At 41.7% G+C, this 20,480-nt stretch overlaps 1 protein-coding gene across 1 annotated transcript in view; it reads right to left on the bottom strand.

The window, feature by feature from the left end:
• SCIN (scinderin) overlaps window positions 1–20,480 on the bottom strand; it is an 84,686-nt gene that overhangs the window by 51,570 nt on the left and 12,636 nt on the right. The window contains exon 4 of the mRNA XM_003825001.4: window positions 20,087–20,248. Within this exon, the coding sequence (XP_003825049.1) occupies window positions 20,087–20,248 (162 nt within the window). The remainder of the gene's footprint in view (window positions 1–20,086; window positions 20,249–20,480) is intronic.

Here is a 20,480-nt window from a genome sequence, read left to right as displayed (position 1 = left end):
ATCAGATAATAGAGTAGCAAGGTAATTTTTAAAAATACAGAGATGTGAGCCCTATCCTTAGGAAATCTCAGGTGTGTTCTGGGCAGCTGTGTTTATTAAAAGCTCCTCAGGTGATTCTAGCATTCAACCAGTGTGTGCCAAGTGTGATGTACTCTGAGCACACCACACTTGTGCACAACACGGAATCTGTAACATCTAATTATCCAGTGCAACTCAGTAGACTTTTCTGCTGAGCCCAAACTAATGTTTTTGTTTTGAAAACATTTTACTTATACTTGACTCATGACAGAAAAACATTGACCCTATAAATCAGAATATTTTTTCCTACACGTATCTTTGTTTTTGTTTTAAATTTTTAAATTTTTAATTTTAATAGATTTCTGGGGAACAGGTGGCATTTATTTAGATGAATAAGTTCTTTAGTGGTGATTTCTGAGATTTTGGTGCTTCCATCACCCGAGCAGTTTACACTGTACCCAATGTGCAGTCTTTTATTCCTCACCATCCCTCACCCTTTCCCCTGAGTCCCCAATGTCAATGTATTATTCTTACGCCTTTGCATTCTTATATCTTAGCTCCCACATATAAGTGAGAACATATGATGTTTGGTTTTCTATTCCTGAGTTACTTCACTTAGAATAATAGTCTCCAATTCTATCCAGGGTGCATGCGAATGCCATTATTTCGTTCCTCTTTATGGCTGAGTAGACCTAAATCTAAGACCTGAAACCATAAAGATTCTAGAAGATAACATTGGAAAAACCTTTCTAGACATTGGCTTAAGCAAAGACTTCACGACCAAGAACCCAAAAGCAAATGCAACAAAAACAAAGGTAAATAGATGGGACTTAACTAAACTAAAAAGCTTCTTCACAGCAAAAGAAAGAATCAAGAGTTAACAGACAACCCACAGAATGGGAGAAAATATTAGCAAACTATGCATTTGACAAAGGACTAATATCAAGAATCTACAAAGAACTCAAAAACACATCAGCAAGAAACAATCCCATCAAAAAGTGGGCTAAGGACATGAATAGACAGTTCTGAGAAGAAGATACATAAATGGCCAACAAACATGAAAAGATGCTCAACTTCACTAATCATCAGAGAAATGCAAATCAAAATCACAATGTGATACCACCTCACTCCTGCAAGAATGGCCATAATGAAAAAATAAAAAATAAAAATAGATGTTGGTGTGGGTGTGGTGAAAGGGAACACTTTTATACTGTTGCTGGGAATGTAAACTAGTAACAACCACTGTGGAAAACAGTGTGGAGATTCCTTAATGAACTAAAAGTAGATCTACTGTTTGATCCAGCAAACCCACTAATAGGTATCTACCCAGAAGAAACGAAGTCATTATATAAAAAAGATACTTGCACACACATGTCTATAGCAGCACAATCTACAATTGCAAGAATATGGGACCAGCCCAAATGCCCATCAATGAGTGGATAAAGAAAATGTGATACACACACACACACACACACACACTCACCATGAAATACAAAGTAGTGTTTTGCTAAAATTCCTCTTCCTATCTTATTCCATGATATTTTGCAAGTGATTATTTTCTCTGCAAGTCTGAGAATACAGACTTCTAATAATTATATTTTACATTAAAATGAAAGATCAAAAGTAGATCAGAATTTAGATCTCTAGAATTTTTCAGATTTATTAGCAAGTTTCACAACTGACTTACTGTGTATTTATATAATCATTTAACAGACGTTTATGTTTTTGTTACCTTAGTTGTATATATGACCTCTCATCTACTTCAAAGAGATTATATAAAATCACAGTAAATTTTATTAGCATCTGTAAAACATTACGGGAGCTTGGTAAAATGTGTTTTAAAGTGAATGTGAATGTGATAATTTTACAAACATAATTATTATTTAACATAGGATTCTACAATATTTTATGGATCCCAGAATATTTTCTACGATATTACTGTGAGTTGGGAGTTTTATGTGCATATCAATTCAGAGGTAAATTTAGTTATAGAAATATTTCTTACCATTGCTTAGAGACCACAGTTTCTCTAATAGTAAAAACATATCTAGGAAATACTTGCAAAAATAGTACAACTTTAAAAGTCAAGTTTTCTTTTTACCTCAAAGGTGACTAAATTACTAAGCAAAGTGGTTACAGAAAACTTCTTACTCAGCATGAAAATGAATGACTTGTGTTCTCTTTTTTATTTTCACCTTATTTTATGCCACTATTTACATACAAGTGATATATTTTCCTATTTAGTAGACTTACTTTTCAATGGTTGATATAAAAAATTTAATAAAATAATAACTTTAATTGTAAATGGCTAAAAGTCAGAATGCTTGACAAGTCATTATTAATTAAAACACTGTTTTCTTTTCTTTCTCTCTCTCTTTTTTTTTGAGACAGAGTCTGGCTTTGTCACCTAGGCTGGAGTGCAGTGATGCAGTCTTGGCTCGCTGCAGCTTCTGCCTCCAGGTTCAAGAAATCCTCCTGCCTCAGCCTTCTGAGTAGGTAGGACTACAGCTATGTGCCACCACGCCTAGCGAACTTTTTTTGTTTTTTTGTTTTTTGTTTTTTGTAGAGATGGGGTTTTACCATGTTGCCCAAGCTGGTCTTGATGTCCTGGGTTCAAGCGATCTGCCTGCCTTGGCCTCCCAAAGTGCTGGGATTACAGGCATGAGCCACTGTGCCAGGCTGATAACACCGTTTTTATTCAATCTAATTAAATGTTCATTCAGTGGTGGCAGCAGTACATTAAAACTTGCTTTAAAAACACAATTTTAGTATTTCATCAAATTTGAAAATGTATATTCCACCATGTGTGGATAGTGTGTTTAGGACATCTCATTTTAACAGAGCTCTACTGTGCTGAAGTAAGTGTGTGTAGTTTTATTAATAAACTGTGCTGCCCAACACTTACTCTATTCAGAGGTAGTTAGTTATGACTACTTCACCACTCTGGCACAAGGAAACTTTGTATTCATTTGGCACCATGCTTGAAAAAAACTCTGTTCTTAATTCACCTTACTCTGTTTCCACCAGGGAGTAGCCTTAAAAAATAAATTCCTTCATAAAGTTAAAAAAAGTCTGAATAAATGTGATAGGTAAATACCTATTACTACAACAGAAAGTTTTCACTATAATCTAAGTTATTTTATGTATAATGCTTTAACAGAATTTAGTTTAAAAACCATTCATTGACTTGATTTAAGTATGCTAGACACTGAAAATTGTAAAGCAAACAGTTTCAGGGGCAACTATTTCACCATCTAAGATCTTAAGGCATTTAACAACTCAACACTAAATATCATATCTCTCTAGGGAAGCAATGTTTAAAAAAGCCCTGTAAATATGAAATTATCCATTTATAAATAATTTGGAATGAAATCCACTTAAATTCTGGCAGAAAGCTGATGTACATATTGTATATGAACATCCTCTAGCAGAAGTTTGTGAAACTATAATTAACTCTTAATATACAAACTATTAAAGAAAAACAAAATTATTCTGCACAATTGGAAAAGGAAGAAATAAGACTATAAATACAATCTGTTACTGGCAGTTAGTCTGGTCCACTAGTTACAAGAAATAAGAGCAAGCAAGTTATATTTATAGAAACAACCACATTTGGGGAGGGGAGTCCTATTATTGGTCTTGAAAATCAGACGTTTCTAAAATTTCTTTAAACTATGTGGTGAGTTAATAAGTGCAGCCAGACATCATTTGAGGACAGAAAATAAGGGCAAAAATAAAACAATGCTCAATGGTGCCCTTGAGGAAAAGCCAGATTTCAGAGGCTGTGTTTAAAGGAGCACCCAAAACAGCCTATGCGATGTTGACTCAACACATGCAAGGAATTCAGCATAGGCTTGCTGCTCTTTGGTCCTTTTCTAAGTTATTATTCTAAATACATCTAAAATTTGATTAAAGGAGAACGTGAGGCCAGACTTCTTCCTCTTCCTGGCATCTATTGGCTTTGTCTTTCCTGTGTTTAGCTTTCCCTTAGATCTAGTTACCCAAATATAGAAATTCATTAAGATGTATCTTTAGCCTAGAGGTTCTCTAAGTATAGTTTAAAAACAATGATTTGTGAGATAACTCCACGAACCTTTTTTATTTTAAAAGTTTAAAATATGACATCTCGTTTTTGAATAAACAAATGTTTCTTTATATCTATTTTGTTGTCTCCTCAAAGCCAGCTCAACTCAATATCCTTCAGTTACGTATGTATTGAAAGATATTGTGTGTGTTTTTCAAACTACCTCTGAATGAAGGACGCAAGATGAATGGAGTGGTGTGCAGGGCCACTGAAGGCTTGGTGACCAGAAAGGAAGCAACTACATTTGAATTAGGGCAGATCCGTGGTGATAGAGAGAAGAGAAATAAATATTTAGAAGGTCTAAGCCTATAGGATTGGTCAATAATGCCATTTGGATGTGCAGTAGAGGGACAGGGAAAAGGAAAATGACTTGGACAATTCTAGCTTGGTTGCTGGTAGTGACGCCACTCACCAGGACCAGATGAACAGTTTTGGGAGGGATCTTTGCGTAGCACCAGTGAGCACAGGTGAAATTATATTCTCTTACTAGTCAAAGTGTTTGCCAAACCAAAAAAAAAAAGCTTACAGTCATACTTTAACAAAAAGCATTTCTGCCAGCCACCTAAGTTGGTGACTCAACTGCTCAATCAACATCAAGAGTTACTGCTTCTTCATGCGTATTGTTGCAGGTAGTTACGCAGGCATGAGTGGGGCAGGAGAGAGCCCTCCCCCAACCACTAGGAATGTCAGTTGATGGTTCGGCAATGATCACATTGCCTCTCTAAAAGTGATAAATTGGCAGCTGGCACCAGAAAGAGGCCATTTCCTGAAGGTCCACACCTGTTGCACTAAAGTGAATGCAGACATCAGGGAGGCCATTTCCTGATGGTCCACACCTATTGCACTTAATTAAACGCAGACATCAGGGAGAAGCAACTTCTTGGGGATGTGCATGAAGAGACAACATGGTGGAGTATGACCTTCTGGGGACACACCACTGGAAAAAGGAAGAAAGACTCAGGTTGGCATGTGTACGACTTCCTAGACACACTGCATATTCTCACCTCCCAAGGGTAAGGAGGGCACTGCACATGCAGGCAGCCCACCCTAAGGGAAGAATCATGGGAAAGGAATCTATAAAGTCCTAGGATCAAAGTAAACACCGCGCTTGACCTTGGTACCTGCTTGGGTCTCTTCCAAGCATATGTTCCTTTCTTTTCCTTCCTGTTCTAAGCTCTTTAAAAATAAACTTCCACTCCTGCTCTGAAACTTGTCTTGGTCTCTTTGTCTGCCTTATGCCCCTCAGTTGAATTCTTTCTTCTGAGGAGGTAAGAATTGAGGTTGCTGCAGACCCATATGGATTTGCCACTGGTAATTTGGATACCTTCTACTGGTAACAATACGACCCTGAATTGTCCAGCATCTTTAGAAATTTTCTTGAAGTGATTTTCAACATTCAATGTACATTATGTTATGGTATCCTGGAGGGAAGGAGTCTTAAGAAGTCCAAACACCAAATTCCAAAACTTTAAAATCAGAATCTTCAGGGGTCAAGTCACAGTTACCAGTACTTTAAAAAACTTTTCCAAATGATTCTAATGTGAAGCTATGGCTGAGTATTAAAGTACAAATCGTAACATCTTAAGAGTTGTCTTTCCTAGTGCCTGCTCCTCTCCCCTCAACCGTTGCCCCTATCCAGCAAGAAGAAGCCAGATGACAACGGTGCCCCTCTCATATTACCTATTAAAAGGCTGGAATGTTAGGAACAATCTGCCCCAGGACCCCTCCCCCTGCCCCAATGCAACTGACTCTTACCCCAAATACTCTGCAGCTGCATTCCTGGACCCTTATCTAGGCCTACAGCAAGGTCACCAGACTTGCTTACAGCCCTACGGGCAGCATGGGGGAGGTCACGAGAAACGTGGATAAACCTAAGTTACGCCCTCTTGTAAATTCCTATATTGAAACCTGGTCACAAGATGATATGTGGTAAAGTTAACTCACAAACAACCCCAGGGTCTCTCTGCCCCATATAAACCCCTCATTCTGTAAGCTCAGCGCTGCCTCCTCTGACTGTGGTGGAGCAGCTCGGCAGGATAATAAGCTTACTCGCCTGACCTTGGGTCTCTCTCTCATCCTTTCTCTTGGCTAACCTTCATTTTGGTGCCAAAACCCAGGAAGGGGATAGGCTCTGGCTGGGCATCCTTAGAGGATTCTCTCTCTCTCTCCTATCATCCCTTACCCAGCCAACCTCCCCTTCCTGAACCTGCTGAAGACCCTAAGGATCTCCCAAAATTCTCCCATTGTTGGCCACCTCATCCACCATCAGAGCCTCTGAGAGGGGTGAGTAAGACAGACTTTTGCCTATTACCCGGAACCCTTGACCGTCTCTTCACTCCCAAAAGACCCAGCGCTGGGCCAAGGGCTTCCTCTGGCCTCCAGGCCTCTGGTTCCTCTGTTTCCTGGACGCCTGACTCGGCAGCTACCTCCTCTATTCCATACAAGGCCTGCGAGACAGGGGCCGCCCTCTCTCGTTTTTGTCGTCTGTGGTCCCTTCTTCCTCTACCCTCACCTCCTCCATTCACCATGGGAGCCTCTCAGTCTACCCCTCCCAAGACCACCCCCCTTGGGTGTCTCCTCCGCAATCGCAAGGCTCTCGGCCTCCGTTCAGGGATCTGTTCTAAGAGGCTTATCTTTTACTGCAATACTGCATGGCCTCAATACCAATTGGACAATGGCTCCCAATGGCCCGAAAATGGCACTTTCGATTTCAACATACTTAGAGACTTAGACAACTTTTGCCATCGCAATGAGAAATGGTCTGAGATTCCTTATATTCAGGCTTTCTTCATTCTCCGTAACCACCCTTCTCTCTGCCACTCCTGCTCTACTTTCCAAATCCTACTCACCAGCTCAAAACCTGACTCATCTCCCGTCACCCCACCCACAGACCCAGCCGATGACTCCTCTTCCTTTGACCCCGTGGATTTTCTCCCTCCCCGACAGCATCACGATCCTCCACCAGAGCATCATGATCCTCCACCGTATGTCCCTGCTCCGGCTCTACCCCTCTCCCCCACTCTCTCCAATCAACCCGCTTCTGACTCTGAGTCCTCTCTGCCTCCTCCCCTCACCCGCTCTCGGGCCCAACGTGTTCAGCAACCAGCTCCCTTGCTTCCTCTCCGGGAAGTAGCGGGAGTCGAGGGGATCGTCCATGTCCACGTCCCTTTCTCCTTCTACGATCTCTTACAGATTGAAGAACGTCTCGGGTCCTTCTCCTCCGATCCTGATACTTACATCAAAGAATTTAAATATCTTACTCAATCTTATGAACTCACTTGGCATGATCTCTACTTTATCCTCTCTTCTACCCTCCTTCCAGAAGAGAAGGAAAGAGTGTGGCTCGCAGCACAGGCATATGCCGACGACCTTCATCGGCAGGATCCTACTAAGCCCGTAGGAGCTGCTGCTGTTCCCTGGGAAGAGCCTTCCTGGGAATACCAACCCACAGACCCTGGCCAAGTGTACTGTAGCCATATGATTACTTGCCTCATTGCAGGCCTTAACAAAGCTGCCCACAGGCTGTAAATTTTGAAAAACTTAAAGACATTTCCCAAAAGGCAGATGAAAATCCTGCCCAATCTCTTTCCCGCCTTACAGAAGCTCTCCAAAAATATACCCGCATCGACCCTGCCTCCTGAGAAGGAACTATTGTTCTTTTTTAAAAAAATTTTATTTATTTTTTAATTATTATTATACTTTAAGTTTTAGGGTACATGTGCACAACGTGCAGGTTTGTTACATATGTAGGAACTATTGTTCTTAATACCCATTTTATTTCCCAATCTGCCCCTGACATCCGGCACAAACTTAAAAAGTCTGAAGATGGCTCTCAAACCCCACAACAAGACCTCCTTAACCTGGTTTTCAAAGTCTTTAATAACAGGGACGAGCAAAATAAATTAGATAAAGCCCAAAGAGATCGTGCTAAATACCAGCTTCCAGCAGTGGCTATCTGTCAGCCTAGCCATAGTACCCAAGGGCACAAAAGACCTGATAGCAGCAACTCTCCTGGGCCTTGTTTTAAGTGCAGCAAAGAAGGCCACTGGACGCAGGCACGTCCCCACCCATGAGTGCCGAAGAGCCCTTGCCTAGTCTGCCAGCAGATGGGCACTGGAAGTCTGACTGTCCTCTCAACAGATGGGCAGACAAGCATGCTCCTCAGAGCCACCATCCCTTCAACAAGACAAAAAGTGAAGAATCACTTGCACTCCCACAGCTCCTTGGCCTAGCCACTGAAGACTGATGAGGCCCAGGGCCCCTGGCCCCCGGCTCCCGGCCCCCACTGCCATCACTGCATCGGAGCCCAGGGTAACTCTACTAGTAGCAGGTAAGCCGATCTCTTTTTTAATTGATAGTGGGGCCACCTACTTAGCTTTGCCTGAGTTCTCAGGACCCACTCATCCCTCTCAAGTCTCAGTTGTGGGGGTTGACGGACTCATCTCTTGCCCGCTTGCCACCAGACCTCTTACTTGTTCCCTGTTTGATGCCATTTTCTCACACTCTTTCCTTATCATGCCTCGTTGCCCCACCCCCATTCTAGGCTGAGACCTTTTAGCCAAAGTCAAAGCTTCTATCACCTTTTCTTGCCCCCTTCAACCAGAGTCCCCTCCTGCTCCTCTCTGCTAGTCCGGTCCCTGACCCCTTTCCCCAGTACCCACTTCCTGCCTCTCTCGTTAACCCTTCCGTAGCTGCTCACCATGACCCCATCAAAATCCAGTTAAAAGACTCTTCCAAATTTCCCAATGTTCCTCAATACCCCATCTCTCTAACCCACCGAAAGGGCCTACAGCCCATCGTAAACAAGCTCTGCTCACGCAGTCTTCTTAGACCAACACACTCTCCATATAACACCCCTATCCTCCCTGTTAAAAAGTCTGATGGCTCATACCGACTCGTTCACAACATCCGAGCCATCAGTCAAGCTGTCCTCCCTATTCATCCCATAGTCCATAACCCCTATCCACTTCTCTCTCTTGTCGCTGCCAACACCACCCTCTACACTGCAATTGACCTGAAGGATGCCTTCTTTACCATTTCCCTACACCCTGATTCCCAAAACCTATTTGCTTTCACCTTGACTGACCCTGACACCCTCCAGTCACAACAACTCACATGGACTGTCCTCCCTCAGGGCTTCAGGGATAGCCCTCATTTCTTCAGACAAGCTCTAGCCCGAGACCTCACTTCCTTAAACCTGTCTCTCAGTTGTCTTCAATATGTGGATGACCTTCTTCTTTGCAGCCCCTCTCTAAAAGACTCTCAAACTCACACGGCCACTGCTCTCTTAAACTTTCTCGCTATCAAAGGGTATAGGGTCTCCCCGTCCAAGGCCCAACTCTCCATCTCCATGGTGACTTACTTAGGAATTCAACTTTCCCCTGGGGCCCAGGCTATGACTCCAGCTGGGGCAGCATTAATAGAAAATCTACCCCCACCCTCCTCCAAAAGCGAAATCCTTTCCTTCCCAGGGCTAGCAGGCTTCTTTAGAGTATGGATTTCCAACTTTGCCCTCCTAGCTCGTCCCCTCTATGAAGTGGCCAAAGGCCCTCCCAATGAACCCCTAAACCCCTCACATAACATACTCCCCAGCTTCCACAAACTCCAAACTGCTCTTGTCACTGCGTCAGCTCCGTCCTTACCTGATATCTCCCAACCTTTCACTCTCTATACTGCTGAAAGCTGAGGAATAGCCCTCGGTGTCTTAGGACAACAGAAAGGAAATCCTCCTTCCTTTGCCCCTGTAGCTTACCTCTCTAAACAACTAGATAACACAGTCAAAGGGTGGCCAGCCTGCTTTAAAGCACTAGAAGCAGTAGCCAGCTTAGCTCTAGAAAGCAGGAAACTAACTTTCAGCCAGAATACCACCGTCCACAGTTCTCATAATCTACAAGACCTCCTCTCCTCCCAAGCATTAAGCTCCCTTCCTCCTTCCAGTATTCAATTACTCCATGCCCTCTTTATAAAAAATCCCAAATTCAGTGTTGCCAGAAGTGCTTCCCTCAACCCAGCATCCTTACTCCCCGTATCCTCTTCCCTTCCTACTCATTCTTCCACCGATATCCTGGACCACGTACAGCCACATTTCCCAAACATTTCCTCCGAGCCTCTCACCAACCCCGATGATCAACTATTCATAGATGGCTCCTCTTCCGGGCCCACCGGCTCCCCGCAGATTGCTGGATATGCAATTGTTTCCCTTGACCAAGTAATTGAAGCCAAGATCCTCCTCCCAAAAAGCAGAACTCATAGCTCTCACCAGGGCCCTAAATCTTTCCAAAGGCAAATGAGTCAACATTTATACAGACTCCAAATATGCCTATCACATTCCTCTTTCCCACGCTGCTATCTGGCAAAAGAGAGGACTCCTTACTGCCAAAGGAACCCCTATCACTAATAGCCCCCTTATTTACTAACTCCTTCAGGCCACACACCTCCCAGCTAAAGCAGGAGTTATACACTGTTGAGGACATCGAACACGTTCACATGAAATCTCAAGAGGCAACAGAAAGGCCGATGAGGCAGCAAAAGAAGTCTCCCTTTCTTCTGCCTCTGCCCCTCTCCTTCCTGTTATCCCAGCAATCCTACCCAAGAACTCTCCCACCGAGAAAGCTTTGCTACTACAGCAAGGAGCCTCCTTTCAAGGGGACTGGATAGTCAAAAATCAAAAGCTCGTCCTCCCCTAAGAGCAGACCAAAGAAATTCTGACATCTCTTCACCAATCCTTCCATATCAGTGTGCGCCCCCATACCTACTCCTTCACCCTATTTCTCCTCCCCCCATCTATTCACCTCACTAAGAGACATAACCTCAAACTGTCCTATATGCTCTGTTACTTCCTCCCAAGGGGCCCTCCACTCTCCCTCCATCCCTACACATCCCCTCAAAGGAACACTCCCAGGGGAGGACTGGCAAATAGACTTCACCCACATGCATCCCGTCAAGAGGACAAAATTTATTCTTACTCTTACAGACACCTTCTCTGGGTGGGTAGAAGCATTTCCTACCTCTTCAGAAAAGGCCGCAGAAGTCTCCCAAATTCTTGTAACAGAAATCATCCCTAGATTTGGTCTCCCTGGCTCCATACAATCAGACAATGGCCCCTAGCTTCATCTCCCAAATCACTCAACAGGTTTCTCAGTCCCTCGGCATCCAGTGGCATCTCCATATCCCATGCTGGCCCCAGACATCCGGAAAAGTCGAAAGGGCAAATGGGATCCTTAAGGCTCAGTTAACCAAACTCACTCTTGAAGTCCAAAAACCATGGACCTCCCTTTTGCCTATAGCACTGGAGACCATTAGAGCCAGTCCAAAAGCACCCTCCTTCCTCAGTCCATTTGAGTTAATATACGGACGCCCTTTCCTCTTACAAAACAGGCCCCCTTCTAACTCTCAGCTAGGAGAATACCTCCCAACACTCTCCCTCATGCGCCATCTCCTCTGCCAACAAGCAGACCAGGCCCTCCCAAAACCCCACGAAGGGGTCTCCAATCCCAAATAGACTTGCTCTCCAATTCCAAAAGATTCTTTAAGCAGCAGTGACACTTCAAAACCATCGAGGTTTAGATCTCCTCACTGCCGAGAAAGGCGGACTGTGTATCCTTTTAGAAGAGGAGTGCTGTTTCTATACTAACCAGTCAGGACTAGTGCAAGATGCTGCTCGACGAATAAATGAAAAAGCTTCCGGCCGGGTGCAGTGGCTCACGCCTGTAATCCCAGATCTTTGGGAGGCCGAGGCGGGTGGATAACGAGGTCAGGAGATCGAGACCATCTTGGCTAACACGGTGAAACCCCGTCTCTACTAAAAATAGAAAAAATTAGCCGGGCGTGGTGGCGGGCACCTGTAGTCCCAGCTACTCAGGAGGCTGAGGCAGGAGAATGGCGTGTGGCGTGAACCCGGGAGGCGGAGCTTGCAGTGAGCAGAGATAGTGCCACTGCACTCCAGCCTGGGCGACAAAGCAAGACTCCATCTCAAAAAAAAAAAAAAAAAGCTGCTGAAATCAGGCAGCGCCTTTCAGATTCCTGGCCCAGGTGATTTCGTCACTCCTGGGCACCCTGGCTACTGCCCTTCCTAGGCCCTGCCATTCCTCTCTTCCTCCATTTAGCACTTGGCCCATGTCTCTTACATCTCCTTACCCAGTTTTTACAGGACCGTGTTAGAGCCTTCATCCATGGAACAGTACAAGACATGATGCTACTCCGAGAATACCGACAGCTCCAGGAACGGCAGTCCCTACTACCCAGCCTCTCCCCCCAGCCATCGCCCCTATCCAGCAAGAAGCAGCCAGAGGACAACGGCGCCCCTCTTCTATTACCTATTAAAAGGCTGGAATGTTAGGAACAAGTTGCACCAGAACCCCTCCCCACCCCCCCACCCCCCACCCAATGCAGCTGACCCTTACCCTGAATACTCTGCAGCTGCATTCCTGGATCCTTATCTAGGCGCTACAGCAAGGTCACCAGACTTGCTTACAGCCCTACGGGCAGCATGGGGGAGGTCACGAGAAACGTGGATAAACCTAAGTTACACCCTCTTGTAAATTCCTATATTGTAACCTGGTCACGAGATGATATGTGTTAAGGTTAACCAACAAACAACCCCAGGGTCTCTCTCCCCCATATAAAACCCTCATTTTGTAAGCTCAGGGCTGCCTCCTTTGACTGTGGTGAAGCAGCCTGGCAGGTTAGTAAACTTACTCTCCTGACCTTGGGTCTCTCTCTCGTCCTTTCTCTCGGCTAACCTTACAGCGCCCTCATCCATTCTCCAATTATAATGTGTTTACACCTTTCCTCCTGCACGTCTCACATTTTACCTTGTCATCCTCTTACTTGTGTATGTGTCTATGCCTCCCAGCATTTGACAGTACCTGAAGGTCAAAGCCTATCTGCTGTTTACCCTTACAATTCTATTCACTCGGCACACACTAGGCACAGAATAAATGCCATTCATCCCTACTTTTACTTCAGGGTACATTTTAGAGATCTAAGATTTGGTGTATCTTTCCCATTATCCATTCTTGTTGCCTCAAGGTTCTCCTCTTGTAAATCTAGTGGTATGCATTACTTTGGGGGTAAGGACAAATTTATCCAGAACAGAGAAGATTTGGTTCAGTCTTTAGTTTTAAAATAAGCATTTTTAAGTAACAGCAGAGACAAAAGTCTGAAAACCAACATAGTTTTAATTTAAAAGAAATTTGATTTTGCTACAGCTTTTTGGCCAGGAGTAAGTGAGGATGCTGTTTCGAAAGCTGGTCTTGCATCTTAAGCAGTACGGTGTGGGTCTTAGGGGCTGGAGTGTATCTTGCAGGAACCACAGAGTAGGCAAGAATGTGAGGTGGTGTAAGACTAGTTTGTCTGGTTCAAAAAGTAAAAAAGAAGACTGAAAAAAGTAGGAAATCTAACCCAAAGCAATCAATCTTTGAGAAGAGCCCAGCACACTTCCCTTCCAATTGATTTGTCCTACACCCCTCCATGAGCCTAAGCATTAGAGCAGAAATGACTGAGGGTAGCATCCAAGCCATTGGGCCAAGGGGCACTGGTACGATGAGGATACAGTGTCCCACAATTCCAGGGTAGTCTGGGAAAAACAAAGCAGAGTTCCTGAGAAGAGTGCAGTAGTGGCTGACAGAACCAGAAAGGGTGTTGTAGTGATATGTGGCCATGACATCAGAAGACTAAAATGAGGCTATGGATATTCCCTAGCAAATGTCTTGGGAACAGAGGCCAAAGCCGAAAGCTCAAGAATTAATGGAATGACTACACCTCAATGAAGGTTATAGATTAGTGAGGACTGATGACTACAAACCAGACTCACACATCCATCCTCATCCTCACTCCCCACCCCCAGGCTACAATATTACATATATGTCCCCTACTCCTGAGGGATGGAAAAGAGGATGGATAGGATAAGTTCAAACTGCTTTAATGGCTAACAAAATTCACCTTTATTCCCTTTTATTTTTAGGTGACATGTAAAAATTGTACATATTTATTGGCTACAGAGTGATATTTTGATACAAGTATAAAGTGTGTAATGATCAAATCAGAGTAATTAGCACATCAATCACCTCAAATAGTTATCACTTATTTGTACTAGGAACACTCGAAATCCTTTTCTAGCTTTGAAAAAATATACAATAAATTATTGTTAACTGTATTTACCACATAGCACTATAGAACAGTAGAACAGAATTTATTCCTCCTATCTTGCTGTAATTTTGTATCTGTTAATTAACCTCTCCCTATCCTCCCCTCCCCCTACCCTTCCCAATCTCTCATAACCACAATTCTACTCTCTAGATCTATGAGCTCATTTTTTAAGTCCCTGCATTTGAGTGAGAAGATGAAGTATTTATCTTTCTGTGCCTGACTTGCTTTGCTTAACATAATATCCTCCAGATTCATCCATGTTGGTGCAAATGGAAGGATTCCATACCTTATTTTATGGCTGATTATTGTTCCATTGTGTGTATACCATATTTTCTTTATTCATCTGTTTATGGATATTTATGTTGATTCCATATGTTTGCTATTGTGCATAGTGATGCAATAAACATAGGGGCATGCATATCCCTTTGATAAACTAATGTCCCTTCCTTTAGATAAATACCCAGTAGTGGGACTGCTGGATCATATGGTAGTTCTATTTTTATTTTTTTTGAGAAACTTCCATAATGTTTTTCATAATGGCTGTAGTAATTTACATTACCACAGCGTATAAGAGTTCCCTTTTCTCTGCATCCTCATGAGCATTTGTTTTTTCTGTGTGTGTTTTTGATGACAGTCATTCTAACTGGGATAAGATGATATCTCATAATGGTTTTGCTTTCCATTTTCCTGATAATTAGTGATGTTCAGCATTTTTTCATTTACTTATTGGCCATTCAAAATTCATTTCAATAAATCAAAATTATTTTTAAACCTTCTGGGGAAATAGGAGCTTGAGAATAGGGTCCAGTTGAGTTATAAATGAATAAAAAAACACTCTAGACATGTGACTGCATGAGCCATATACTTTAGGCTGGATAGATATACATTTGTTGAAACATTTGTTGAGTGACTGTAAGTTGTAGGCTTTATATTTTAGAAACACAGTGACTGAGGAAGGCTGATAAGTAAATGGACAGGCAATATAAAAAAGGCTGAGAAGCAAGTCTCTGCATAATGACAGGGAAGTTAAGTCTAAATCTGACCCTAAAGGGCTGGGACACTGGACAGTGGAAGCAGAAGAAAAGGTCAGGAAACAAACTATGAAGAAGACAATATCTGACGTGGATATCAAAGGATGAGAAAATATTGGATGCCTGCTGGAGAAAGGTGCCAAATAAGAGGCGAGTATTCTAGCAAAGGAATCCATCTGCAACAGCAAAAGTCTGGTGACTTGAAGGAATGTGTCAGGCACTGGGTACTAAGAGAGTATCAACAGCAATGAAGAGAACAGGAAAGATTCAAGAGATAATTAGAAGGTGGAATAGGCTAGGATAGCAATTGAATGAATGTGGAGCACTTGGGAGAAGTCAGGATGACTCCTGGATTTTGGCTTTGAAAATCTGAGTGAGTGGTGGCTCCATTAATAAGATAAAGACAATTAGAGAAGAAATCATTTTCTAGATGTGTTGAGTTTGAGGTTCTTATGACACACATAACATGAAATATCTGAAACACTGACTTGGAGCTCAGGCAAGAGGTCTGAGTTAGATTTAAAGTTTAGATTGACTCATGGGTAGTAGTTGAAGCTCTGGGTGGGGATGAGTTTGCTTAGGAAGAATGTATAAAAGAAGAGACAATAATTAAAATCCTTTAAAAAAACACTTGAAGGTGTGGGCAGGCCATGCAAAGAAGAATAACAGTGGCCTGAGAGGGAGAAAAACAAGGAAGCCAGGGGAGGAGTGAGGCTGGATAAGCTGGGAAAAGTCAAAAGTGTGGGTTGCAACACAAGAATCACGCGCATAATGTCACGGTGTCCACTGGATTTAGCAGGGGTCATCGATGCCCATGATAAGAACATTTTCCGAGGAACTGTGGGAGTGAAAGTCTGACTGTGGGTTAAAGACTGACTGGTAAATGAGGAAGTGGAGACCGTTTTTTCAAAGCAGCATGACTGAACAATGGGAGAGGGTGTGATCGATTATAAATAGTGAGGAGAACAGGGTAAAGCTGCATCACTGACCAATCAGCGAGGAAACAGAACACGGGGAACATCAGGATCAGTAACTCACCACAGGAATTCCTACTCCTGGGAAATCGAACTCTTCACTAGTGGCTGACTGTGACATATCTTTCCAAGAGTTAACCCCAGACTCCAAATCTTAAGAATATGGACTTTTCTTCCACTATCATTCACATTCTGCAGTTACTGGTAGTATTTTACAGTATTTTCAGATGTAATTTCACTAATTTCTAAAAATAGTTCATATCTTTAAAAATCGTGGGAAAATCATGACTAATAAATTCACCAACTTTAAAATATATTGTTCAGAAGTGTTTTTCCAATGACTCTGTAAATTGGTAAGATCTAGCCACATTTCATGTTATTGTCTAAAAATAAACTAACTATGAGACAATGGCTCTAAATCATTCTCCAAAATATTGGTGATGTTCTTCACTTTCAAACTGGCTAAACTGATAATTTTACTATCTTATGCCTCAGGCTGAGGAGGTTATATTGTAATGTCCGGGAATATTTACTATAATTTAAAATTCAATAAAAGGACAAATGTTTCTAAGAGATATGGAATAACATATTAATAATAGTGACTGTTGATCAAAAAAGCTGATTTCTCTGATATATGATCAAGGTATGGGATTTAGGTTATATCCATAACCTTAGTTTTGGCCAGGTGGCCTTAGCTGGGTGATAACTGGATGTTTAACCTAAGTTTTTCATACCTGGGTCATAATACAAACTTGAAGAAACTGCACTGGCATCCTTTTAGGCTCTCTGATGCAGAAGGTTGTCTTTAAATAACTAGCGCAATGACTACTATTAAAATATTATGGTACAGAAAAGTTTAGTTATGTGTATTTCTTTGTTTACTGACATACCCCAAAATAAAGTTGCCAAGGTAGTTCAAGATCTTATCACCATTCAGAAACTTTTGGCAACATACCAACTGGTTAAAGGTTAATAACACAAACACAGATCCTGGAGGTATTTGCCGTAGATTATGTAGGAATCTGGTGCTTGATTCTCACCAGGGTATCCCTTTTGAGTATAGGAAAATTCCGGAATATAATTGATAACCAAGCACCAGTACCTCTGCAACAAATATCTCTCATTCCAAATATCTCTTTTACAAGGCACGGGAAAAGAGAACTTGAAAGTTATTAAAGATAATTAACTATATAAAATAAAAATAATTTACTATTAAATAGATGAATGCCCTGGAACCTTATAATAGAGACTCTGACCCTATTACGTGAACCTGGATTTGTGGCCCATACTCCCACAGGTTGACTATGGGAAGAGAGTATATGGCACAAGAACTACAACCTGTCTACCACCACACCCAACTACCTAGCCCATAGTGGAAACTCGGTATTTGTTCTGCAAAATAATAAATGATTTAGTGAATACTACTGCTTTCAGTGGTATCTCAGCAGATTAGGCATCATCAGTTCTGAATTCAGCAGATTCTGAAACTGTCACAAGACATTCTATTACCAGGCCATACTATCTAATATTACTACCAAGTTAGCTTAGTGTGGTGAAAAAAATGTAAAGTAGGAATAGAAAAACCCAGGACCCATCCTGGGTCATCACGCAACTGGCATGAATGTGGAGTGACTTGCACATACCTTCTAAAGCCTAAGGCTTTTGTTTCCCCTTTTGAAACTGGGATGATAACTGCCATTTCCCAGATGTGACTGTGTGTCAGATGAGACTGAATCATAGTCAGCTAAGGATAAAAGTGGTATCAGAAATCAGAGTCAAGATGTAAAAACAAATGAGGAAGTTAAGGCTCAGAGACATTAATGAGTTGCCCAATATCATAGCAGATAGTTAGAAAGCTGAATTGGAAGCTATTCATGATAATTGAATAGATTATTATATTTACATAGCAATTACATTATATATAACAAGTTTTTTTTTTTTAAGAAAAGAAATACTTTCAAGTAATGGCAGCAATTAATTACATTATCACTGGGAAGCGCCCTTCTGGTTAAGGGACCCTCGCGATCACCTACTCAAATATTTGCTTTTACAGACGAGAACCTCAGAGTACAGCAACTGGAATGAGAACTGAGGTCTCCTTTTTCTAATAAAAATGCCATTTTATTTTCAAAAGCACTTATAAAGGGCTTTAGAGTGCAAGTGGTGGAGATGAAAGTTGAGATAGAAAATTATTGTGCATAAGGTTTGACAGACTGAATGCTGCAATTGCTTTTGGTACTGTGTGGCTGTAGACATTTATGTGCACGAGTTATTTATTTATTTATAGTGTAGGGGGTGGCGGCGGTAGGGGAGAATGAAAGGGTGGAACAGTATGTGTATTCTGCCTAGATCTGAGAGTCAGGACTTAAATCTGTTAGGAGAATGAATTAGCTATTGAAGTTGAAAAGGACTTTCCCATGAAATTTATTGTGAGATTCAGGGCAAAGGTACTGCCATTTAGGGTGTAGATGTCTACGTGTAATATTAAGAATTGTACTTTGGGCATTTATATTATTGTGATCTCAACTTTGCCCACAAGCTGGTATGATCCAAGACAGTTGGATTATGTATAAGTAGTAATAAAACTATAGATGCACACTCACTTAAAGAAACTGAGGCAGTTTATACTTTGGGGTCATTATCTAAATAATGTATAACCTTAGTACATTTAATCTCTGTACTGTTGTTAAATTAATATTGCTTAAACAGAATTTTGTAACTCTATTTTCAGAATCTTTTGTGCCCTCCTCTATGCAGCTGGAATAAGCTCTTTTGGCTTCTGTCTACTGCTTTATCCCAAAATACTGCCCAAGTAGATGCAATAAAACAAAATGCTTCATGGGGCATCAGATATGCTGAGAGTCTAATCCTGCCTTCACCATTTACTGACTTTGCAACCTTGAGCAAATTCCATAGACAAGCCTCATGCTAACTGAAGCAATGCAGGTCAGCTCATGACTCTGTTACAACGTTTGGCCCAGAAATGTTAGGAATGATAATTAGAATGTTGAGATGTATGGTGTGATGAAAATGATGATAATGAAAAGCAGGAAGAGGAGAGCCTTATAAGTTCTGTGCTTTCTTGCTTTCATTGCTTTTGCACATGGCTTTTCAGTGGAGGGAAATGCTCTTTATTTCTATTATAAAAACTTCACAAAGTTTTAAAGACACAACTTATATTCTACCTTCTAGGGTCTAGCAAAGGGTCTTGAAATAATGCTTCTTTGCCATGACAGTAATGATTAATAAGTATACCTGATATTAGAGGAGCATCTTTTCCAGGAAGAAAACATAAGTCAGATATAATATACCATTGCCCATGCCGTTAAGATAATACTTGATATTTGTACTTGTGCTAATTGAAAAGTGTGAAATGGTATGGTGTGTGTATATACGTACGTCAAAATATGTCTTTAAAATTCTTTAGGTGGCTGTTTAGATTCATCTTATGTCCATATTATATTCTAGAACCTTTTGTTGCTGGGGGAACCAGTTTCCCCCTCAAGCTATGTTTTCCCATGCACAATTAGAGACAAAAATAATTAGAGGAAGCTCTGTTCAGAGAGAAGGGGAAATGTATTAAAAATTAGTCAATTTCTGTTCTATGGTAGGAAGAACTAAATCACTATTCTAAACCTATCAAAGAAAATAAAAACTTTGAAGTCTCACTTCATGTGTCATTTAAATACTTGGCAATTACTCAGCTCACATAAACGTGGCCCCTTTCTGGTGTGTAGAAAAAGTGATTCTTTTCAATGACATGTACATATGATTTCATCTGAAAGCAATTCACTTTTCTTTAGACATCGATGTGTATATATGAAACTTACGGTGCCAAGGTCAATGATGAAGCAGTCACCCTTGTTGAAACTGTCCCAGCTAAGGGGAACTTCTGTGGCTCTCACCACTCTACGACCCTTCACATGTAGGAGCCTCTTGGCTGTCAGGTCGTTAGTAAGAACATGATTTAATCCAGATGCCACGCCTCCAGCCTGATGAATGAGGGAAGACAGACACACAAGAAACAAACAGAAAACTGATGAGGTGTCTACCTAGACAAAGCAAAGCACAATAATACTGCTGGTGTTTGTGCCAAAACTGTACCTGTCAGGCCAAGTTAAAATAGCCACCTATTCCATAAAACAAGAGAGAACCCCTTGGTAATCAACAGATTGTGTTTGTTTGGTCTCTTTATTCTTTCTGTTTTAACCATTCAATTGACAA

Source organism: Pan paniscus, chromosome 6 (assembly GCF_029289425.2).
Source record: "Pan paniscus chromosome 6, NHGRI_mPanPan1-v2.0_pri, whole genome shotgun sequence".
Lineage (NCBI taxonomy): Eukaryota > Metazoa > Chordata > Mammalia > Primates > Hominidae > Pan > Pan paniscus.
This window is presented reverse-complemented; position numbering and strand designations above follow the sequence as displayed.